The 20733-nt window shown below is 41.3% G+C and overlaps 1 protein-coding gene across 1 annotated transcript; it reads right to left on the bottom strand.

The window, feature by feature from the left end:
- Positions 1–950: 950 nt before the first annotated feature.
- Positions 951–1784, bottom strand: LOC148844077 (uncharacterized). Its single transcript, XM_088959494.1, has one exon. The coding sequence runs from the start codon at positions 1782–1784 to the stop codon at positions 951–953; it is 834 nt and encodes a 277-aa protein (XP_088815620.1).
- Positions 1785–20733: the final 18949 nt, after the last annotated feature.

The following is a 20733-nucleotide window of genomic DNA, read 5'->3' as shown; positions in this document are numbered from 1 at the left end:
TTCCCTTTGTGGATTTTGTTGTAGAAGATGGAGGGAGATTGCAATTTTGTGATGCTTGAGAGAATTTAGATCAAGGTGGAGATTTGTTATGATTCCACCTTGAATTCTTTGTTGCGATTGGCTTCATGAACCCATTTTGAATTAAGTTAAGAAAAACGCAAAGGCAAAATTTCATAGTGATTTATGGTGGAATCATAGGCCACTTGGCCCAAACCCAACACTTCCACTGCAAATCAACATTGGGGGTGCAAGGGCAGAACCCCCACGGTGGTATGGACCAGATCTATATTCAATTTATGGGTCCTAATTGAATACAAAGAGTTATATATTTTGGGGGTTTTCTTCTTGTATACTTAGTCTTTGTTTTGTGAGAAAAGAGTAAGACTTTTGGTGTATTTGCGGTTTAAGGTTTTCTATGAGTGAGGTAGTTGTGAGTGCACAGCTCTATATTCCTTACCATTACAGATTACAAAGTGGATCTCTGCTCCTTTGCCCATGGACATAGGCTATAAGCCCAACCACATATATTTGTGTGTCCTCTTTGCTTGCTTCTCTTTCTCTATTTTTCTTTCATTTTTGGGTGCCATTTGTATCTATATTTCAGGGTTTTGAACAACACAAACTTTTACCATCTAAAAGAATTGCATCCAATAATGAAACATGTGTCCACCACAATGAAGTCTGATGTGTGGGAGTATTGGCAAATATTTGCATTGTCTTTGCTAAAGGACTAGATCAATTGCAAATGACCTATTTATCAACAGAACCAAAAACCCAAAATTTAGAGAATAAAGAATGACAAGAAAAACGTGAATAAAATTATTTTACTCTTTATCATGTATAAATTGTAACCTGTACATTTCGATTCTTATATACTGTAATTACATAAGCAAACCCTAAAAATGTGGTTGCCCATGTTAATTTTGAGTGGTCAAAATAGTTAGAAATCTTCAGTTGGTGAGGATGTTGAGCAGAGAAACTCTGGTCTGTATCAGACGCCTAAAAAGGAAGTCCAATCCTTCTTCGAGGCTTTCAATGCTATCTTCCAGATCCTTCAACCTTTTCTCTGCCATTTGTGAACTTTCAACCTCGGAATCTTTGCTTGGATTGCAGCTAGCCAAGGCAAAGAGTACAACATCAACAGATTCCACCTCATTCATGCTCTCCTCATGTCTGTCACAAGCTACTACTCCTCTGTGCATCAGCTTTGACACCAAATGCCACCTACCGACCTTTGGCTTTGACATCGGCGTTGACAAGAATGACAAGATAGCCCGGAAGACAGAAATTGCAACACTGTTGACTTCTCTTAAGACCCTAACCACCACTGCTGAGTCATGATCAAGATCTAAGAGAGGACAGGCTACACACTTCTCTTCCAAACGTTTCAACATTTGAAGGCTTCTGCTAGCGATCTTGTTCCCCAGCATCTCCTCAAATTTTCTTCTGCGAAGTGCTGAGTGAAGATCAAGGACATTTTCCTTCATTTGAAACAAAATATCCTTTGTAGTCCCGCCTATATCCAGCAATGTGACAGATCCCTCTATCAACTCATCCACCAATGCTTTCAGTTGATGTTGGACCAAGGTCTGCTGTGTTTGGGGCATCTGAAGAAAAGGCTCCACGCATTTGTACAACTGAACAAGACCCAATAGTGCAACACTGATCGACTCTTTCTTCAATGCAGATCCTGATTGTGCTGTTGATGACAAAGACTCTAAGGCTCTAAGCCTGCTAAGCTCTTCTTCAATGTTGGTTGCAGTAGGATGGGATCGGGAGGGCATGCTAATGGAGCGAACATGACAACGACTATCAGTCGTTGCAGTTAGAATCGGCCATCTTTTACTTCTTTCTCTGCAACAGATCGACTGCGTAGAAGTTCTTTAAAGAGAAGCTCTTTAAATTGGGGAAAGGATGGATGTTTCTCTCTAGACCCTTTGAACTATTTATAGAAACACATACAAGGATTATAAGAGGAGAGACAAGGAGAATCCTTCTGACTTCGAATCATCCTGTCCATATAACGAGCATGTGATATCAGTACATGTGTCACATTTCGGGCTTACAATTCCCAAGTTTCAACCTTATTTTAGTTCATTCATTCATGTGGGTACGTGATTGAAGGACACTTTGTATATGCACAGTAAGCTTATTATTAACTGGTATACCATCCCCTTGTCTCCCAACAATCCACCGTTCCCAGATACTTTATTATTCTTGCTGTTGGGGTCGACCTAATGCCATTAATTTCCCAATCTAACAAAATGTGGCTTTCTACATATTTGTCTCAACCTAGAGGACCAGTAGGCGATCAACAACAATGAACAATTAAATTAAGCAACTTTGGCCACATGGGAAGCAAGATCCGAAAGCTTTGAGATAAATGGAATAATATTCAAGATCATGGGTGTGATTGATTGTGCAGGTCTGGCATGTCTTGAGCTTGTCTTGGTCCATATGATCATTGGCCAAAACATATAAGAATACTTCAACATACAATTAGACTCATGATTAATTAGGACCTATATATGCAGTAGTGGATGCTAACTAACAAGATTATGTATAAATTGCGATTCAGAATATATAATCTATTCAACTAAATAACTACTCATTTGTAATGATCTTTGGACATGTATTTTCATTTTGTAAGTTAGTCAAAATTATGAGGGTTGAAGTCTCCACTTCGTAGTTTAAGGTCAGATGATGTAATTTCTTTATGATAAAATGCCCATTTCCAATCATTACAAGTAAATAGATTTTTAGCGGTAGTTTTGGACTTGGCTATTTGGTGATTGCCGCTAGAAATATTGATTTTTAGGGGCAGTCAATTAAAACTGCCGCTAAAAATCACTCAACTGCCGCTAGTTACAAGGCGCGGGTATTATTTTCACTTTTTCTAACTCGCGCCTCTTCCTGCCCAGTCTTTGTCGTCCCTCTATCGCTCTCTTTCTCTCTCACTCAGTCGTCTCTCTCCTTCTCTCTCTCAGTTGTCCCTCTCTCGCTCGCTCTCTCTCACTCGATCGCAGTCGCACATCAACAAATCCCTCTCTCCCTCGCGATCTCTCTCTGGCACCTTCGCAGGTAAATCTCTCTTTGTGTATGTACATCGAAAATCTGAAAAGTTGTTGTTGGAGCTAGTAGAGTTGGTATATGTTCAACTTAAACTATTAATCAGGAATTTCTCTTGCTGTACAATGTACACAGTTGTCTTTAGTAACACTTGAAGAACTTCACATTTGGAAAATGGATGAGGTGAAATGTATGGGTATTGTGTTTTACGGAATTGAAGATGGTGGTAGTGTTGATCGAGTGGGTGGGAGTGGGAGTTGGGTACTTTTCCCCAGCTTGAAGCTGCTAACGATTTCTGACATGAACAACTTGGAGTCATTTGATTCGAGGTTAGTAGTGGAGATTATGTTGCACCTCACAACATTACGTAATGATGGTAGCCCCAAACTGAAGCTCAATGATTTATGGGGGCTGGAACGATATAAAGAAATCTTGAGCTTTTGAATCTGTAGATCACTACAAAAAATCAAATTGATCAATGGAGATGGAACAATCTTGTGCGAAGCCAATTATATATATCCACCAGTTGAAGTAAAAATTCCCGTGAAATTATCAGAATTTCATTGTTGGAAAACGAACGTGAAGCAGCAGAGGTGTCCTTGCATGAAAAATCTACTATCTTCATACGACTACTCCAGATTTTTTGAGTGAGTAAAACTCCTACTTTCTTGATCTTCTTCATTTCAATTTATTTACATGGAAAAAAATTCTGGCTATGGCTTCATGTTTACTTTCTTCCTTGTAGGAACTAAATGAACCAGGTCATTTACGCATCACTCAAAGTTTCTTTGAAGGTTTAATAAGCATCATTATGGGCGTCAGCCTTTCCATTCATTCTTTATTATTAAGTCTCAGGTGAGAGCCCTTTCCGTGTATTGTCCGTTAACAGAAAAATAGGTTTAACAAGTTCTAAATGCATACAACAGTTTGGGAAGCTTCGGGAAATGAATGGGGCTCATCAATGGCTAAAACAACAAAGCCAATTTGTTGTTAATTTGCTCCAAGGTCTTGATGATGCAGGTACGTTAAATTTCCTTTTTCTCTAGATGATTTGTTTCATTTCAAATATTCCTTGTGTACATGCAAGTTCCACCCTAAACCACATCTTACAGTTTAGCATTAGTTGCCCTATCAACTGTCCTACGGACGTGTGCATTGCCAAAGCATGTGATTGACAGATAGAGAAGCACCAAATGCACATGGCTAGTGCAATCTTTCTCAAGTAATGCTTGCAGGTTAGGCTTTTTCATGTTTCATTGCTCAATTATATTGTTGGTTAGAATTAAAGTTTCAAATAGATGGTTTAATTTAGAAAAATAATACAAATCTATTGCACCAATAGCACTAGTGGTTATTTCTCCTGATTTTAAGAATTTGAAAAAAGATGACCATCGTATCTCAAAAGACTGCTTTCAATTTTATATTATTGTTGACAAAAAAATCTCTTATAATAATAATAGGAGACATCACAATTTGGTTTTGGAGAAAAATAGGGTAGACATTGATGTTGAAGACATCTATCATATTTGATAACAGTTTAATTATGTCAAAATTGTGGATTTTCTTCTCTGCTTAGGGAAGCCATTGGGAATCTCCTTCCCAAATGGAGAGGAAACTGCCCAAGAATTGTTGGGAACCAAATTGTTGGATGATCAACAAGCTCGAATCTTGGCCAAGAAGAAGTTTGTGGGTGAGCTAGAAAGTTTATTATCTGAAAGGGGAGAATCATATTGCTCCTTGGTTTGTTTGGACACCCTTCTAGGATGGGGAGGGAAAAGAGAAAATAGCTGAATTTTATGCTGATGTGGTTGTAAAAGCTCCTAGAGAAGAGGGGGAAGGGGCAAGATTGTATCAGTTTAGAGGCTGTTTTTTCTTGGTCTTCTGATTGTTCTTTTATTTTGCGGGCCCAGGTAGGGATAGGTGTCAGCCTGAGCATTTTTCAGGGTATGAATTTTGGTCTGTTGGGCTCTGTTTTTCGGTGGTGTATCCTTTGGTTTATTTTGGTTTACTCAGCTGATTGCCCGGTCATTGACTTTTTGGGCTTGATTCTCTTGTGGTCGAGGCTTGCCTATGTTACATCACTTTCTCTTCTTTTCTAATTTAATACTTATACCTTACATTCTTCAATACATAGCAGCATAAGAGTGTTATGTATGTATTTAAATCAATTGAAGGAGACTGCCACCTTCCATAGTAAAATGTATTAGCTTGTAGCATGAATTTATTTCTTCCACTTTTTCTCGTAAATTAGCATTTATAAAAGAAAATGATAATTCTATCATATTTTTGTCTACCAATAAATTATGGTAATATATCCAAATTGTGCACATTAAGTTTCACAAGTCATCAAAACTATTACAGCACCATGGTAATTTTTGGGAAAGGAAAGGACATGTTCATACATCTTGCTTGCTAACAAGAATCCTGTATATGATATAAACTTGGTTTAAAAGTTCCATTTCATAAATCTAAATCATGTTTTATACCCATGAATTTGTATTTTTCTGCCAAAATTTTCTTTTCAGAATAATGTGGCGTGTCTATTTGATTCCACCCTCAACTGAAGAAACTAGTGATCCCATCATGCATATAAGTAATAACTATCTGGTGTCACTTTTACTTATTGGTTTGTGATTCTTGGATACACTTTGGACGAAGAAAAAGTTGATTTGTGAATCCTTATACTTGTTGGTTTGATCTATGTAGGTATTCATTCTGGCTTTGTCTATCCTATATTTCATCTACCCCATACTCAGTTTGTCATCCACTACAGGAAATATCATTTATAGTGGCAGTTTTTGAAATGTATAAAAGGCAACTGCCACTAGAAATATTGGTTTCGCTTGTGAATTGAAGATGGTTTTTCTCTCTCGTGCCTCTTTCTCCTCATATTTCTTCTTCATAGAAATATAGGTGCAAGGGATGTGCATACCTTCTTCATAGATCATACCCAACAATTTCAACTGTTCTTTCACTTTGTAATTTAAATTATTAAACCACTATTGTTTTATTGGTTGCTGACTAGGACTATGTTCCATTCTTCAGGTCTTGCACATTGGTGACTAGGACTATGTTCCACTTCAAATTTCTGTAGAGCATGAAATTGCCAGGTCACTAATTGGAGGTACCTATTCCATACCATTCTATGTTTTTTTTTTTCTTTTTTCCTCAGAAATGATCCCATAGCTTGTCCTCTCTTTCTTCTATCTCTGACTCTTACACTTTTGGACATCAATTTATGTACAGATCCAAATTTTAGCTCGACTATGGGGCTTAAGGAATTTGCACACCCTACTGTTGAAGTTTTCTCTATCGTAGGGACAGCTAGACTAACATTTTTTCTTGCAATTGCCATGTTCGGTTTTGTCTTCTAGATTAGTTCTTTGATCCCTGAGAAAGACTACTTTGCCATCTTTGGTAGGTCTCTATGAATCAGCCTACTGGTTGTCATGGCTCACTTGGGATTCCTTGATTGTAGTTCTTTCATCAATTTTCACAGTTCTTTTCCAATTCAATATGGTTAGTTTTTCTATGCTTTCTAAATTGCGGTTATCAATGTTGTCGTTTATCAAGTGACACAACGTGACGAGCTCGATTGGGCGATGACACAAGCACCAGACGATCAAGCGGCTTCGTTCGTTAAGCCTTACGTAAAGACTAGGCGTATGCCTTGGTAAAGAGAGAAAAGATAGCGAAAGAAAACTCTTGTGTGTCTCATTAAACTCAGAACAGAACTATTTATAATGCATATTGATAGTCTTGTAGAATAACTAGGAAAGTAAAACAACTAAAACAACTAGGAACTGGACTTGACGTCCACCGTCTGATAGCCACCCTCCTCCAATGCTTATCCAACGCATGGAGCTGTCACCATTATCCTATGGTTGTGGATCACGTAAGGTCTCTAGACGTGAGAGGCGTGAGCTGTCGTCGGTTGGTGAGCTGGTCCTCCATCATTCTCCCCCACTTGGAAAGAACTCGACTCCGAGTCATGATCAGGATATGCAAGTGTCGCTTCTAGTAAATAACGACGAAGATCCGCAACATTAAATGTTTTGGAAATACCCATGTGATCTAGCAAGTCCACTACGTAGGCATTGTCAGTGATCTTTTTAAGGATCTTGTATGGGTCGTATTCCCGAGGCTGTAACTTGTTATTCTTTCCAACGGGTAGGCGTTCCTTCCTTAAGAACACCATGACTTCATCACCGACATCCAACACCTGGTACCTGCGATGCCTGTCAGCTGCAAGCTTATATTTTGCATTGGTCCTTTGAAGTTTCTGCTATACTTCCTCCTATACTAACTGGATTTGTCCTACTAACTGCTCTGCTGAAGTACTAAGGCCTGGTACCCTGGGTAGCTTCACCAAGTCCAACGCATGGTTAGGTACTTTCATATACACAATAGAGTATGGGGATCTACCTGTAGAGATATGAACTGCGTTGTTGTAGGCAAACTCTGCTTGAGCAATGGAAAAGTCTCACTACTTTGGCCTCTCTATGCAAATACTGCAGATCAGGTTACCTAGAGTTTGATTTACCACTTCTGTCTGTCCATCAGTCTGCGGATGAGCTGTACTGTTGAAATTCAAAGATGAGTCAAATAGCCTCCATAAGGTCATCCACAAGTGACTTAAGAACCTCGTATCTCGATCCGACGTGATGGTCTTAGGCACCCAATGTAAACGGACAATCTCCCTGAAGAATAGTTTGGCTGTCACTGTTGCATCTGTGGTCTTCTTGCATGGGAAGAAATGTGCCATCTTGGAAAACCAGTCAACAACGACAAAGATGGAGTCCATGTTTCTTGGAGTCTTCAGTAAGCTTAGCACGAAATCCATAGACAAGTCTTCCCAAATCGCAGTCGGAACAGGCAAAGGCATGTAGAGGCTAGTATTCTGGGTTTGACCCTTAGCCGTCTGACATATGTAGCACCTACTCATGATAGTGGTCACATCTCTTCTTAATTTAGGCCAGTAGTAATGCCCCTTGACTGTCTCAATCGTCTTGTCCCTCCCGAGGTGTACTGCTAAGCCACCTCCATGCAAATTCTTGATGATTTTCTCACAGAGGGAGATGCAAGGAATGCACAGTTGGTCCCCCTTCATAAGAAAGCCATCATATACATAGAAATCACCCGTTGGTTGCCGATTCATGCATTTTTCCTAAACCTGCTTGAAGTCTTCATCCTGGGCGTACAGATCCTTCAAACATTCAAAGCCCACAATTTCGATACTAAGAGTCTTGATGAGGGTCACACGCTTGCTCAAAGCATCGGCCACTGTGTTCTGTTGCTCAGCCTTATACACAATTTTGTATGGGAATTTATCAATAAAAGCAGACCACCTTGCATGTAGATCACTCCTCAACTGTTTTTGCTTACTTAAATACTTAAGAGCTTGTTGGTCGGTGTAGAGGACAAATTCTTTAGCAATCAAATAGTGTTCCCAGGTCTTTAATGCTCTTATGACAGCATAAAATTCTTTATCATAAGTGGATCATTTCTTCCTAGCTTCGCATAGCTTTTCACTGAAGAAGGCAACTGATCTCTTTTCTTGTGATAACACGGCCCCTATGCCGACTCCACTAGCATCACACTCAACCTCAAATAATTTGTTAAAGCTTGGTAATGCTAAGATAGGAGCGGTGTACAACTTCTCTTTGATGAGAGCAAAACTTTGCTCTTGTTCTTCTCCCCATTGAAACTTACCCTTTTTCAAACATTCAGTGATAGGGGCAACAATGCTACTAAAGTGTTTGATAAACCGCCTATAGAAAGTTGCTAACCCATGAAAATGCATTACGTCTATGACGGTCGTTGGGGTTGGCCACTCCCTAATGGCTCGCACTTTCTCCTCATCCACCTTAATTCCATCCTTGCTTATTATGAAATCCAAGAACAACAAGCTACTGCTCATAAAAGTACACTTCTTTAGATTAGCTAATAGTTTGTTCTCCCTTAATGCACTCAATACCTCTTGGATATGTCCTATGATAGATTTGCTATAAATCAAGATACCATCAAAATATACCACAACAAATTTACCAATGAAAGGGCATAGTACCTGATTCATCAGTCTCATGAAGGTGTTGGGTGCGTTAGTTAGTCCAAAATGCATGACTAACCATTCGAACAATCCATCTCTGGTCTTGAAAGTTGTCTTTCATTCATCTCTGGGCGGATTCTGATATGATGGTAACTACTCCTGAGATCGATTTTGGAAAAGACCACAGCCCCATCAAGTTGACCAAGCATGTCATCCAACCTGGGAATGGGAAACTTGTAGCCAATAGTGATTTTGTTGATTGCTCTGCTATCGACACACATCCTCCAACTCCCATCTTTCTTAGGTGTTAATAATGCTGGTACTGTACATGGACTCATGCTGACCTGGATATGACCCTTTCTTAACAATTCTTCTACCTTCTCCCGTAAAATCTTGTTCTCTTTAGGGCTCATTCTATAGTGTGGTAGATTAGGTAGGCAAGCACCAAGAACAAAATTAATGTGGTGCTGGATGTCTTGCATGGGTGGGAGCTCATTAGTTAACTCGTCAGGAACTACGTCATGAAACTCATTTAGTAGTCCCTGCACTTCTATTGGAATTTTGGTCTCCCCTGGTGATTCACTCACACTTTCCCCCTTTATCACCAGTAAGTGGACCTCGCGGGTATCCTTACATTTCCTTACAAACTCAGAGTGGCGGTGTGTTATGGTAAGAAAATTCCTCTCTTCTGCCTTCGAAGCCTTGGTGGGGTTCTTTTCTGCCATGGGCAATAGTGTATAGCGCACACCCTCTTTCTCGAGTTGGTATGTGTTCTTTTTACCCAGGTATTTGGCATCTGCATCAAACTGCCAAGGCCTACCAAGCAAAATACGACAAGCATCCATATCCACAATATCACAATCAACCTTATCAGTATACTTACCAATAGAGAATGGAACCTTACAGCGTTCCTCCATGCGTACGCCCCCGACTTCCTTGATCCAACCAATCGTGTAAGGGTTCAGGTGTTTCTTAGGAATTAGTTGCAGTTTTCGTACCACATCCCTGTCGATAATATTTTCTTGACTGTCGCTATCAATAATTAATTCAAATAACTGACCTTGTACCATGCACCTAGTGCAAAATAGCCAGTGTCGTTGTGTGGTATCTTTTCTTCCTTGAGATAGCATTAGCTTCCTCACAACGCACGTGTACCCTTCATGATCATAGGTACCTTTTTCGTCTTCTCCATCGGGTCTACAATATACTTCATCGTCATCAACTTCTTCCTCATCCCTCTCCACCATGTTAACTGCCTTTCTTCTGGGACAGTCACTAGACCTATGCCCAACTTCATTGCACCTGAAGAACTTAAAAGGAGCAGGTTTTGCTTAGGGATTAACAACTTTAGGAGGGCTTGAAGTATTACCTCGAGTGTTTCCTCCCATGGCGGTCTTACTGGTGTTAGCTACACTCGGCGGGTGGGAGGGTTATACTCCTTGGGTTGGCTTGCCCTTGTCGACTGCTCCTGGCCTGTTGTCGCTTCCATTATACTGTCGATATTTATCGGCTCGGGTCCTTTCTTGGAACATTAACTTAGCCTTCAAAGTAAGTTCCTTGCTTCCTACACACTCAGAACCATCTGGACGCCAATCTTGTCTCAGATAGCAGGTTTCAGACCACTCAGATAATGGGCTGCTTGTTGATTGTCACTTTCTGATAACTGGATTCGTTCAGCCAATCTCAGAAATTCTGAGGTGTACTCGTTCACGCTTCTTGTTCCCTGCGCACACCGTTGATATGACTCAAACATATATTGCTCATAATCTGGAGGTAAAAACCTACCTCTTATTAATTGCTTCATATGCCTCCATGTTCGAACCGGACCTCTTCCTTCTCTGATCCAAGTCTCCCTCATCCGTTCCCACCAGACAAATGCTCCTCCCTTCAATCGAAAAGCTACTAATTTCACCCTTCTTTCTTCTGGAATCTCCATGTACTCGAAGAAGCGGTTGACCTTGGTGATCCAATCTAGAAGGCCCTCTATATCCAGATCTCCACTAAAAGTAGGAATATCCACATTGAGTTTAAATTCATCATTATTCCGACGGTGATTAAAATTGCCAAGATTTCATCAATTCCTACCTGTTCTGTCATCACCAGGAATAACTAGAGCAATGCCAAATTCTAGCTCGTCGTCGCTATCATCATCAAGAATAGGGTTCCTGGGTATAGGATTGATGATTGGCTTACCATGGTCGTGTCCTCCGGTTTGGTGCAATGCGTTATCCCTATTCCTTGGAACATCCTCTCGTAACAAAGTCCGTAGTTGTCTAGTGATCTCTACCATTTGTTGCTCAATGTTACGAGTGGTTGTACGCTGCTCTTCTATTGCTCTCCAAACAACTTGTAACCCCTGATCTTCATCACAGGGTTGGTTGCGACTGCTACCATCTTGATTGGCCATCTAACTAGGCGAACTCCCGCTCTGATACCACCTGACGTAGCGTGACGCACTCGACTGAGCGACGACACAAGCACCGGATAATCGAGCGGCTTCGTTCGTGAAGCCTTACGTAAAGACTAGGCGTATGCCTTGGTAGAGAGAGAAAAGATAGCAAAAGAAAACTCTTGTGTGTCTCATTAAACTTAGAACAAAACTATTTATAATACATACTAGTAGTCTTGTAGAATAACTAGGTAAGTAAAACAACTAAAACAACTAGGAATTGGACTTGACGTCCACCGTCTGATAGCCACCCTCCTCCAATGCTTATCCAACGCATGGAGCTATCACCATTATCCTATGGTTGTGGATCACGTAAGGTCTCTAGACGTGAGGGGCGTGAGCTATTGTCGGTTGGTGAGCTGGTCCTCCATCATCAAGCAAGCCCAACCATAAGATTCTTTTTTCTTTTTTGGAATTAACTCATTACTTCTGATGCTAGATTGGTTTTTCCTTCATGTTATCAACTTTTGTAAGCAAGTCATTATCATCCACAATAGTGGGATTTTCTATATTTATCATTGGATTTCTAACACAGGTAAGATTCTTGATGAGGGTAGATTTGGCCCTCCAATGACATTATGACACCTAGCACCTCATGACAACTAGGTGCAGCCCGACACTTCTCAAGCAGCTTGGCACTTCTCAAGCAGCTCACCACTAGGGAGCTCACCATCATGTAGCCTGGCACCTTACAAATAGCTCAGCACTTCTTAGGTAGCTCACCACTAGGCAGCTCGCCATCATGTAGCCTGGCACCTTGCAGACAGCTTGACACTTATCAGGCAGCTCACCACTAGGCAGCTCTGAAGGGATGAGAGATCCATCCCATGGATGCCCAAAGATTGCGGAATAAGGGGGTGAATTTCAAAAATTTTTCTCTCCCTTCAATTGGGAATCACATTCCCTATTTAGAAAATCATATTTTCAATGATCATTCTTGAACCTTAAACTGAACTAGATCTGAACCAAAAGGAATAGGAGAGAATTATACCTGATATGGAGAAGTAATATCTCCCAATGAAGGTGTTCACGCCCAAGGAAAGATCCAAAGATTGCTCCCACTAAAGATGGCGTAGTGCAGGATGGAGCAAAATCAGCAGTGTTCTTCCCCAAAAACTCTATCCTTCGCAAGAATTAGTAGAATGGTATGTGAGCTCAGCTTCCTTTTCAATCCTTTCTCAAAGAACTGATGTCAAGATCCAATCTTGACTTCTCCCACAAATGGAGATCGAACTGGCAAATAGGGCAGCAAGAACAGGGAGGCGGAAAGAGAGTATTCGCACGGTGCAGAATTCTCTCTTCTTGATTTCAGCACTAAAGAGGATCTGATGTATGTATGTTAAAGGCTGCCGCCCCCTCCTTCCTTTTGTTAACTTAAAAGATCAGCTCCTAATCCCATTAGGAGCTGCTTATCCAAATCATATTTGGATCAGCCTTCTCTTCTAGTGATAAGGATAAACCCTTATCTTATCTGCAGATTAGATTAGCTTTCTCCTAATCCTATTAGGAGGTTTCTAGATCTGAATCACATTCAGAATTCGCCCCTTTAATTAACTAAATAAATAGCCCAGTTCGAAATGGGCTTTAGGCCCATTAAGCTTATATGCTCACTTAACCTTCCTAACTGCTGCCCAGTTGGGCTTCCTTGTATGGCGTGGGACCCAAGCATTGATCTACATATCAGCCACATGGGTTCGGCCCAACCTTTGTTACAAGGCCTGGTCGAATACACTGTTAAAGACAGTGCACCCCCTGAAACCCATCCAATGGGATCTATGGGCCCAACACTTACCCTAAGTGGTCCCTGGGCCAAGCCACCTTTTAACACCCAGGGACTGTGGGTATATGCAAGATTAGCCCATCAGGTATTATCCTCAATGGTCTTACACTTAACCTCTCAGCCCTTAATGATCATACATTGCCCGACAAGAGAGGACCTCTCCCTCGGCTGCAAGGAACAATGTTGCACTCTCCACTTATATGGATCCCGGGATCTAAAACCTTTTTGCAAACATTTTAGAAACCATATATATATACTTTTATATCTCATATAAAATATACTTTGCAAAACAAATCTCAACAGTTGAAATCGGCTGCCGGAAGTCTTGGTTTCCAACAGTGAGAGTGCATCCCCGATTATTACCTTTGTCCGACAAAGGGGCTGATCCTGTCACTATGATCACCCACTCAGATGAATTCTCGGATTGTCCCAACATACACAGGTTTTGACCCCCGCTAAGGATCTCACTGATTGGTACATCAAAGACAGTCCGATCTGACACCTAGTGCAGTATCATAATCGAGTCTAGGGGTCGGGTGTAACTTTTCAGTTTTGCCCATCAATCTCCAAGGTCTAGGGCAATACTGGAAATCTGGTCCAGTTCAATGATTCAATTAATCCCACACTGTATGTGCCTAGGGTCTCACCCCGGTAGGTGAGACAAGCCACCCCAACCGACTTGGTGGCACCACAGTGTCAGCCTTGTCCGGATAGGTCTCCCTAGACCGACCCACTGGCTGTGAACATTCTAAACTGACACGAGTCTCAATAAGTATCCAGTTTAAGGGTATTACACAGAAACATACTAAGGGAACATGAATCAAATATGCACTTTTATTCATTTACAATAAACTCATAATGTACATCAATTTTGATTGAAGCTAAGGGCATACAAAACTGTCTAACAGCTCCCATTTGCACTTAGGTCTAATCAGGTACTAGCCGGTGTCCCATGCTTTCCACGTGTTTCTCAAACACTTTCTGTGATAGTGGCTTTGTCAATGGATCTGCTACATTTTCCGCTAACACTACCTTTTGAATCAGGACGTCCCCTCTACCAACAATCTCCCGCAGTACGTGGTACTTCCTCTCGATGTGCTTCGACTTCGAGTGGGCTCGTGGCTCCTTAGCCTGAGCAATGACTCCATTATTGTCACACAACAATGGGATGGGTGATGTGTCGGACGGAACTACTCCCAACTCATGAAGGAATTTCTTCATCCACACAGCTTCTTTGGCAGCCTCACTTGCGGCAATGTACTTGGCCTCAGTCGTGGAGTCTGCAGTGGACCCCTGTTTGCTGCTTTTCCAGCAAACAACACACGATCCTATCCTGAAAACATATCCAGATGTAGACTTTCTATCATCTGGGTCTGACTGAAAATCAGCATCTGTATACCCTTGGATCTGTAGTGAGCTACTGTCGAATACTAGACAAAACTCTTTTGTCCTTCGAAGGTACTTAAGTATGTTTTTCACAGCAGTCCAATGCTCCTGCCCTGGGTTGGCCTGAAATCTGTTTACTACACTCACTGCCTGAGCTATGTCAGGACGAGTGCACAGCATGGCATACATGATGCTCCCTACGGCAGAGGCATAGGGAACGCCTTTCATGCCATCAATCTCCTCAAAAGTCTTAGGAGACATCTTCTTGGAGAGAGTGACTCCGTACCTAAAAGAAACATTTCCTTTCTTGGAGTTTTCCATGTTGTATCTTTTGACTATTTTGTCAATGTAGGCAGATTGGGATAATCCTATTATCCGCTTCGATCTATCTCTATAGAGTCGAAGACCTAGTATATAGAAGGCTTCTCCAAGATCTTTCATGGAAAATTGCTGTGATAGCCATATTTTCACCGTATTTAACATACCTACATCATTCCCAATGAGTAGAATGTCATCTACATACAGAACCAAGAAGGTAACCTTATCTCCACTGTACTTCCTATAGACACAGGGTTCATCCGGATTCTGCTCGAAGTCAAACGATTTGACGGCAGAGTCAAAATAGATGTTCCAACTTCTAGAAGCTTGCTTAAGTCCATAAATGGATCTATTAAGTTTACATACCATGTTTTCTTGACCTGCAGCAATGAAGCCTTGCGGCTATTGCATATAGATATCTTCAGTAAGATCTCCATTCAGGAATGCAGTTTTGACATCATTTACCAAATCTCATAATCATGGTATGCTGTTACAGTTAGCAGGATCCTAATGGATTTAAGCATGGCCACAGGCGAAAAGGTTTCCTTATAATCGATGCCCTCTTTCTGAGTGTACCCTTTCGCCACCAGACAAGCCTTGAAGGTCTCAACCTTACCATTGGGGCCCTTCTTCCTCTTGTAAATCCATTTGCAACCGATTGCTTTTACCCCGGAGGGCGGATCTACTAGAGTCCAGACTCCATTGGTTTCCATTGAGTCCATCTTTGCTCTCATGGCCTCCACCCACTTCTGAGAATCTATGTCCAACATAGCTTCCGTGTAAGTCACGGGATCCTCCTCACTAGTCAAGGTTTCCACCAGGTAACTATCCTGGTCATAACCATAATGGACTGGTGGCTTGGATACCCGAGTGGTTCTTCTAGGTTGGTCACTACCTGGAACTTGTGGGACATCTCCCACTGCTCCTGAGCTCTCCTCATCAAGAACAACTTCCTGACGATGGGTGTCCAGGATATAGTTGGTTTCCAAGAATTGCGCATTACGACTTCAGAACACTTTCTACTCACTTGGGTAATAGAATAGGTAACCTACAGAGCCTTTTGGGTAGCCTACAAATAGGCAATGGCTGGTCTTGGATTCCAACTTGTCTGCACTCATTCTTTTAACGTGTGCTGGACAACCCCAAATCTTCAAGTGTCTGACACTTGGTTTCTTTCCGGTCCAAAATTCATATGGAGTATTCGGAACCGATTTGGTTGGAACCCGATTCAGCACATAAATCGCAGTCTCTAATGAGTAACCCCAAAAGGATGTGGGTAACTCTGAGTGTATGAGAAGCGACCGGACCATATCTAATAAGGTCCTATTCCTCCTCTCCGAAACACCGTTAAGTTGTGGTGTAGCAGGAGGAGCTAATTGTGATACTATCCCATTGTCCTTTAAGTAGTCTCTGAATTTGTCAAAGAGATACTTGCCACCTCGATCTGATCGAAGGGCCTTAATTTCTCTCCCTAACTGTTTCTCGACCTCTTGTCTAAACTCTTTGAACTTTTCAAAGGATTCAGACTTGTGTCTCATTAGGTACACGTAACCGTATCGTGAAATATCATCTGTGAAGGTGATGAAATACACGTGTTGATTTCGTGTCCTAACACTCCGGGGACCACATACATCAGTATGTATTAGGTCAAGTGTGCTTGTACATCTTTCAGGCTTACCGTTAAATGGTCATTTCGTCATCTTGCCTTGTAGGCAAGGCTCACAAGTGGGAAGATCTTCTACAGTTAGAAAATCCAAAGGACCATCCTTTACCAACCTTGTGATTCGGTCAACACCGATGTGGCCAAGTCGATAATGCCATAGACACGTGGGATTAATTGTATCACGGGCTCTCTTCTTGGGGATTTCAGCCGACGTAGTTTCGGTTATGTTAGTTTCTAGAGAAGGATGTAGAACATAGAGACCGTTCTCCAGTTCCCCGTATGCGATGAATCTGTTGTTTCTTTTAATAGTAATCGTATTACTAAAGTAGACAGAATAACCATCTGCACACAGTTTTGAGACAGAAATCAAATTTCTCCTTAAAATTTGCATATAAAGACAGTCTTTCAGTACAATTGTTCATTCTCTAAAAATTAACTCCACGGTTCCTATGGTCGTGGCTACAACAGTTGCAGTAGTCCCCAAGTAGAGTGTGACTTCTCCTTCACTCAGCCTTCTGCTTACCTTGAACCCCTACAGTGAGTTACAAGCATGAGTTGAAGCCCTAGAGTCAATACACCAGGACGCAGAAGCTACCAACAAATTGGTTTCTATAACACAAGTTTCGAAGTTACATTTCTTGGATTCCAGGTAGGCAGGACAGTTCCTTTTCCAGTGGCCGGTCTTCTTACAGAAGTGACAGGCATCCGATGCTTTGTCTTTCTTCTGCTTCTTGCTCTCAGTGGCTTTCTTCTAAGGCTTCTTTGCCTTCCTCTTTCTCTTGCTTGTCTTGCCAGCTTCAACAAGCATGGCTACAGGTTCATCCTTTCTAATAAGTTCTTTAGCTCTTTGCAACATATTGCTGAGCTTTTGTAAGCTGACATTCAGCTTGTTCATGTTATAGTTCATGATGAACGGATTAAAGGAAGGAGGCAAAGAGTTAAGGATAGCATCTATCTGGGTTGCAAGGTCCAGCCCGGATCCAAGAGCCTCCAGTTCGTTGATGTATCCCATCATCCGAAGACAATGGTCGTGAACTTGTTGAACCTTGGACATTTGTGCGATCATGAACTGTTTCAAGACCTTTTGTCGAGTAGAACGATTCTGCTCTTCATACATTGTCCTGAGACTGTCCAATATGTCTTTGGCAAGTTCGATCTGATCGAACTGCCTCTGTATCAGGTTGTCCAAGGAGGCAATGAAGTAACACCGGGCAAGGGAGTTTTTCTCCTCCCATTCTTGATAGTCTCTCCTTCGGGCCTCAGAAGCCCTATCACCCGGACGCTCCGGGGCAGGATTCTTTGCCACTTTGTCCAGCTTTTTAGAAGCTAGGACCAGCATAAGGTTCCTGTACCAGTCAGCATAGTTTGGGCCCTTCAACTTGTTGTCATCAAGCAGTTTTGCAAAAGATCCGTTTGCCATTTTCTGATAAAAGAGGAAACATTAGTCCACAACCTAATTTGATTCATGTTCATTTCATAGATATGGATTTTAATCTATGATCCATTTCCATTTATTCATCTCTGAGATTTTCCTTCTTTCTCAGTGACGGAGACTACGGGTTGTCTCTGGAAATGTGGGAAATCACATAGGGTGCATGGAGCCAACTGTTTCAGCTGCATAACCCCACCACCTTTCTATGAAGGATCATATCCACTCATCATATGCGTTTTCCCTTTGGCCTCTGTCAGACAAGGTTCAGAGCTGTTTTCAGGTAAACCTTTCTGTCTAGTGAGTGTTTACCCATCATATTCGTGAACGCCAAGGTACCGTGAGAGAGTTTCCATTTTCTGGTGAAGCCCCTCCCACATCGGTCTATGACGCCCATATCATCTTATGAAACACTCAGACAAGCCCAACAGCAAATGGATAGCCCATTTTCTGGTGCGTTTCCTCATTACTGAAGGACCCATCCTCATGCTAATGATGGAAGGCCTTTAGAGAGTTCATCATATGAATCTCCCTATCACATGCACTCATATTAGCTGGAGGGAACAAAATTACGCCCTAGTTTGATTTAGGTCAAACCAAAGTGGCTCCCACTGACTTTCATAAAGCCAGATTTCGGTGGGCCTTGAATCGACTAGGGTTCCGCACGTAATCTCTTGATGAGGTGTGGGGCCCACCACTGAGGGAAATCATCCAATGACCAAAAGGGACACCATGGCAATGATGTGCATTCAGCCATGGTGTGTGCAAGAGCCACTGTCGAATGAGCATGGGCCAAGTACTTATGGCCCATGTACGTAGCACATCACACATCCATACATCACATGCAGGGATAAATTGGTCCAATCAATTAATTATCTGTAAGGCCCATTGGAAGCCCGTTAAAATTCCATAATATTAACCATTAATATTATATAGGTATATGGGCTGAATTAGGGTTACCTAGTTCGGCCCATATAGCTTTATCCTTTAAAATGGGCTTTTGCAGTTTTAACTATTTAAAACTGGGCCTTTACAGGCTGGGCCGAATTAACCATTTAATTAAATATCAATCCTTAGGCCCATTAGGGGGAAATTAGGGCTGACTTTCAACCTTGATTAAACCCTAGAATTGGTCAAAACAGTTTGAACCAATCTCGGTTCGAATGGGTCTAGGGTTTGATTTTTAATTAAATCCTTAATTCAAGAAAATAATATGAAATTAAATACTGATAAAAGGAAAAACAAGAATCAGTCAATCAGGGCTGTTCACACAATCCATCCTGCAAAACAGAGGTTAGATCACAGAATGCAGTTTTACAAACTGTAAATCGCAGATAGCGTTTCTCCCATCTGCGAAATCTCCTTTTTTGTGCCGCCATCTTCGATCCAAAATAAAAATAAATAGAAATCCTATTTCTATTAATAATTACATCAGATCGAATACCCATACATTGAGTCTTGAAAATAAAAAAAAAATATTTACAGACCCAAAAATAATTCAAGAACTGCAAAATCGCAGGTTCCCTGTGCAAACCAAGAATTTGATCTCCTCTTGTACGAACAGTCCATAAATCAAGAAAATTATAAAGAACAATTCCAAATAATAATCAGATTTATTTAAAATTAATTTCAGATTATTTGCTCATCTGTTTTGGGAACAAATTTCCCAAAAACCATATCTGCGCAAATTGGGTAGAACGCCTTCTCCCTAATTGCGCAGGTTCAGATCTGAAACAAAATGGTTCAAGATTTGAACCATGGCTCTGATTCCACTAAAGGGATGAGAGATCCATCCCATGGACGCCCAAAGATTGCGGAATAAGGGGGCAAATTTCAAAAATTTTTCTCTCCCTTCAATTGGGAATCACATTCCCTATTTAGAAAATCATATTTTCAATGATCATTCTTGAACCTTAAACTGAACTAGATCTGAACCAAAAGGAATAGGAGAGAATTATACCTGATACGGAGAAGTAATATCTCCCAATGAAGGTGTTCACACCCAAGGAAGGATCCAAAGACTGCTCCCACTGAAGATGGCGTAGTGCAGGATGGAGCAGAATCAGCAGTGTTCTTCCCCAAGAACTTTGTCCTTCGCAAGAATTAGTAGAATGGTATGTGAGCTCAGCTTCCTTTTCAATCCTTTCTCAAAGAACTGATGTCAAGATCCAATCTTGACTTCTCCCACAAATGGAGATCGAACTGGCAAACAGGGCGGTAAGAACAGGGAGGCGGCAAGAGAGTATTCGCAGGGTGCAGAATTCTCTCTTCTTGATTTCAGCACTAAAGAGGATCTGATGTATGTATGTTAAAGGCTGTCGCCCCCTCCTTCCTTCTGTTAACATAAAAGATCAGCTCCTCATCTCATTAGGAGCTGCTTATCCAAATCATATTTGGATCAGCCTTCTCTTCTAGTGATAAGGATAAACCCTTATCTTATCTGCAGATTATATTAGCTTTCTCCTAATCCTATTAGGAGGTTTCTAGATCTGAATCACATTTAGATCTGGACTCTCTAAGTGGATAGGATTAAGACCCTATCCTATCTGCTAATCCATCTCAGAATTCGCCCCTTTAATTAACTAAATAA

The sequence above is a fragment of the Nelumbo lutea genome, chromosome 8, assembly GCF_056320005.1.
Source record: "Nelumbo lutea isolate HS-2025 chromosome 8, American lotus-T2T, whole genome shotgun sequence".
Lineage (NCBI taxonomy): Eukaryota > Viridiplantae > Streptophyta > Magnoliopsida > Proteales > Nelumbonaceae > Nelumbo > Nelumbo lutea.
The sequence above is the reverse complement of the archived record's forward strand: the minus strand, read 5'-3'. Positions and strand labels throughout refer to the sequence as shown.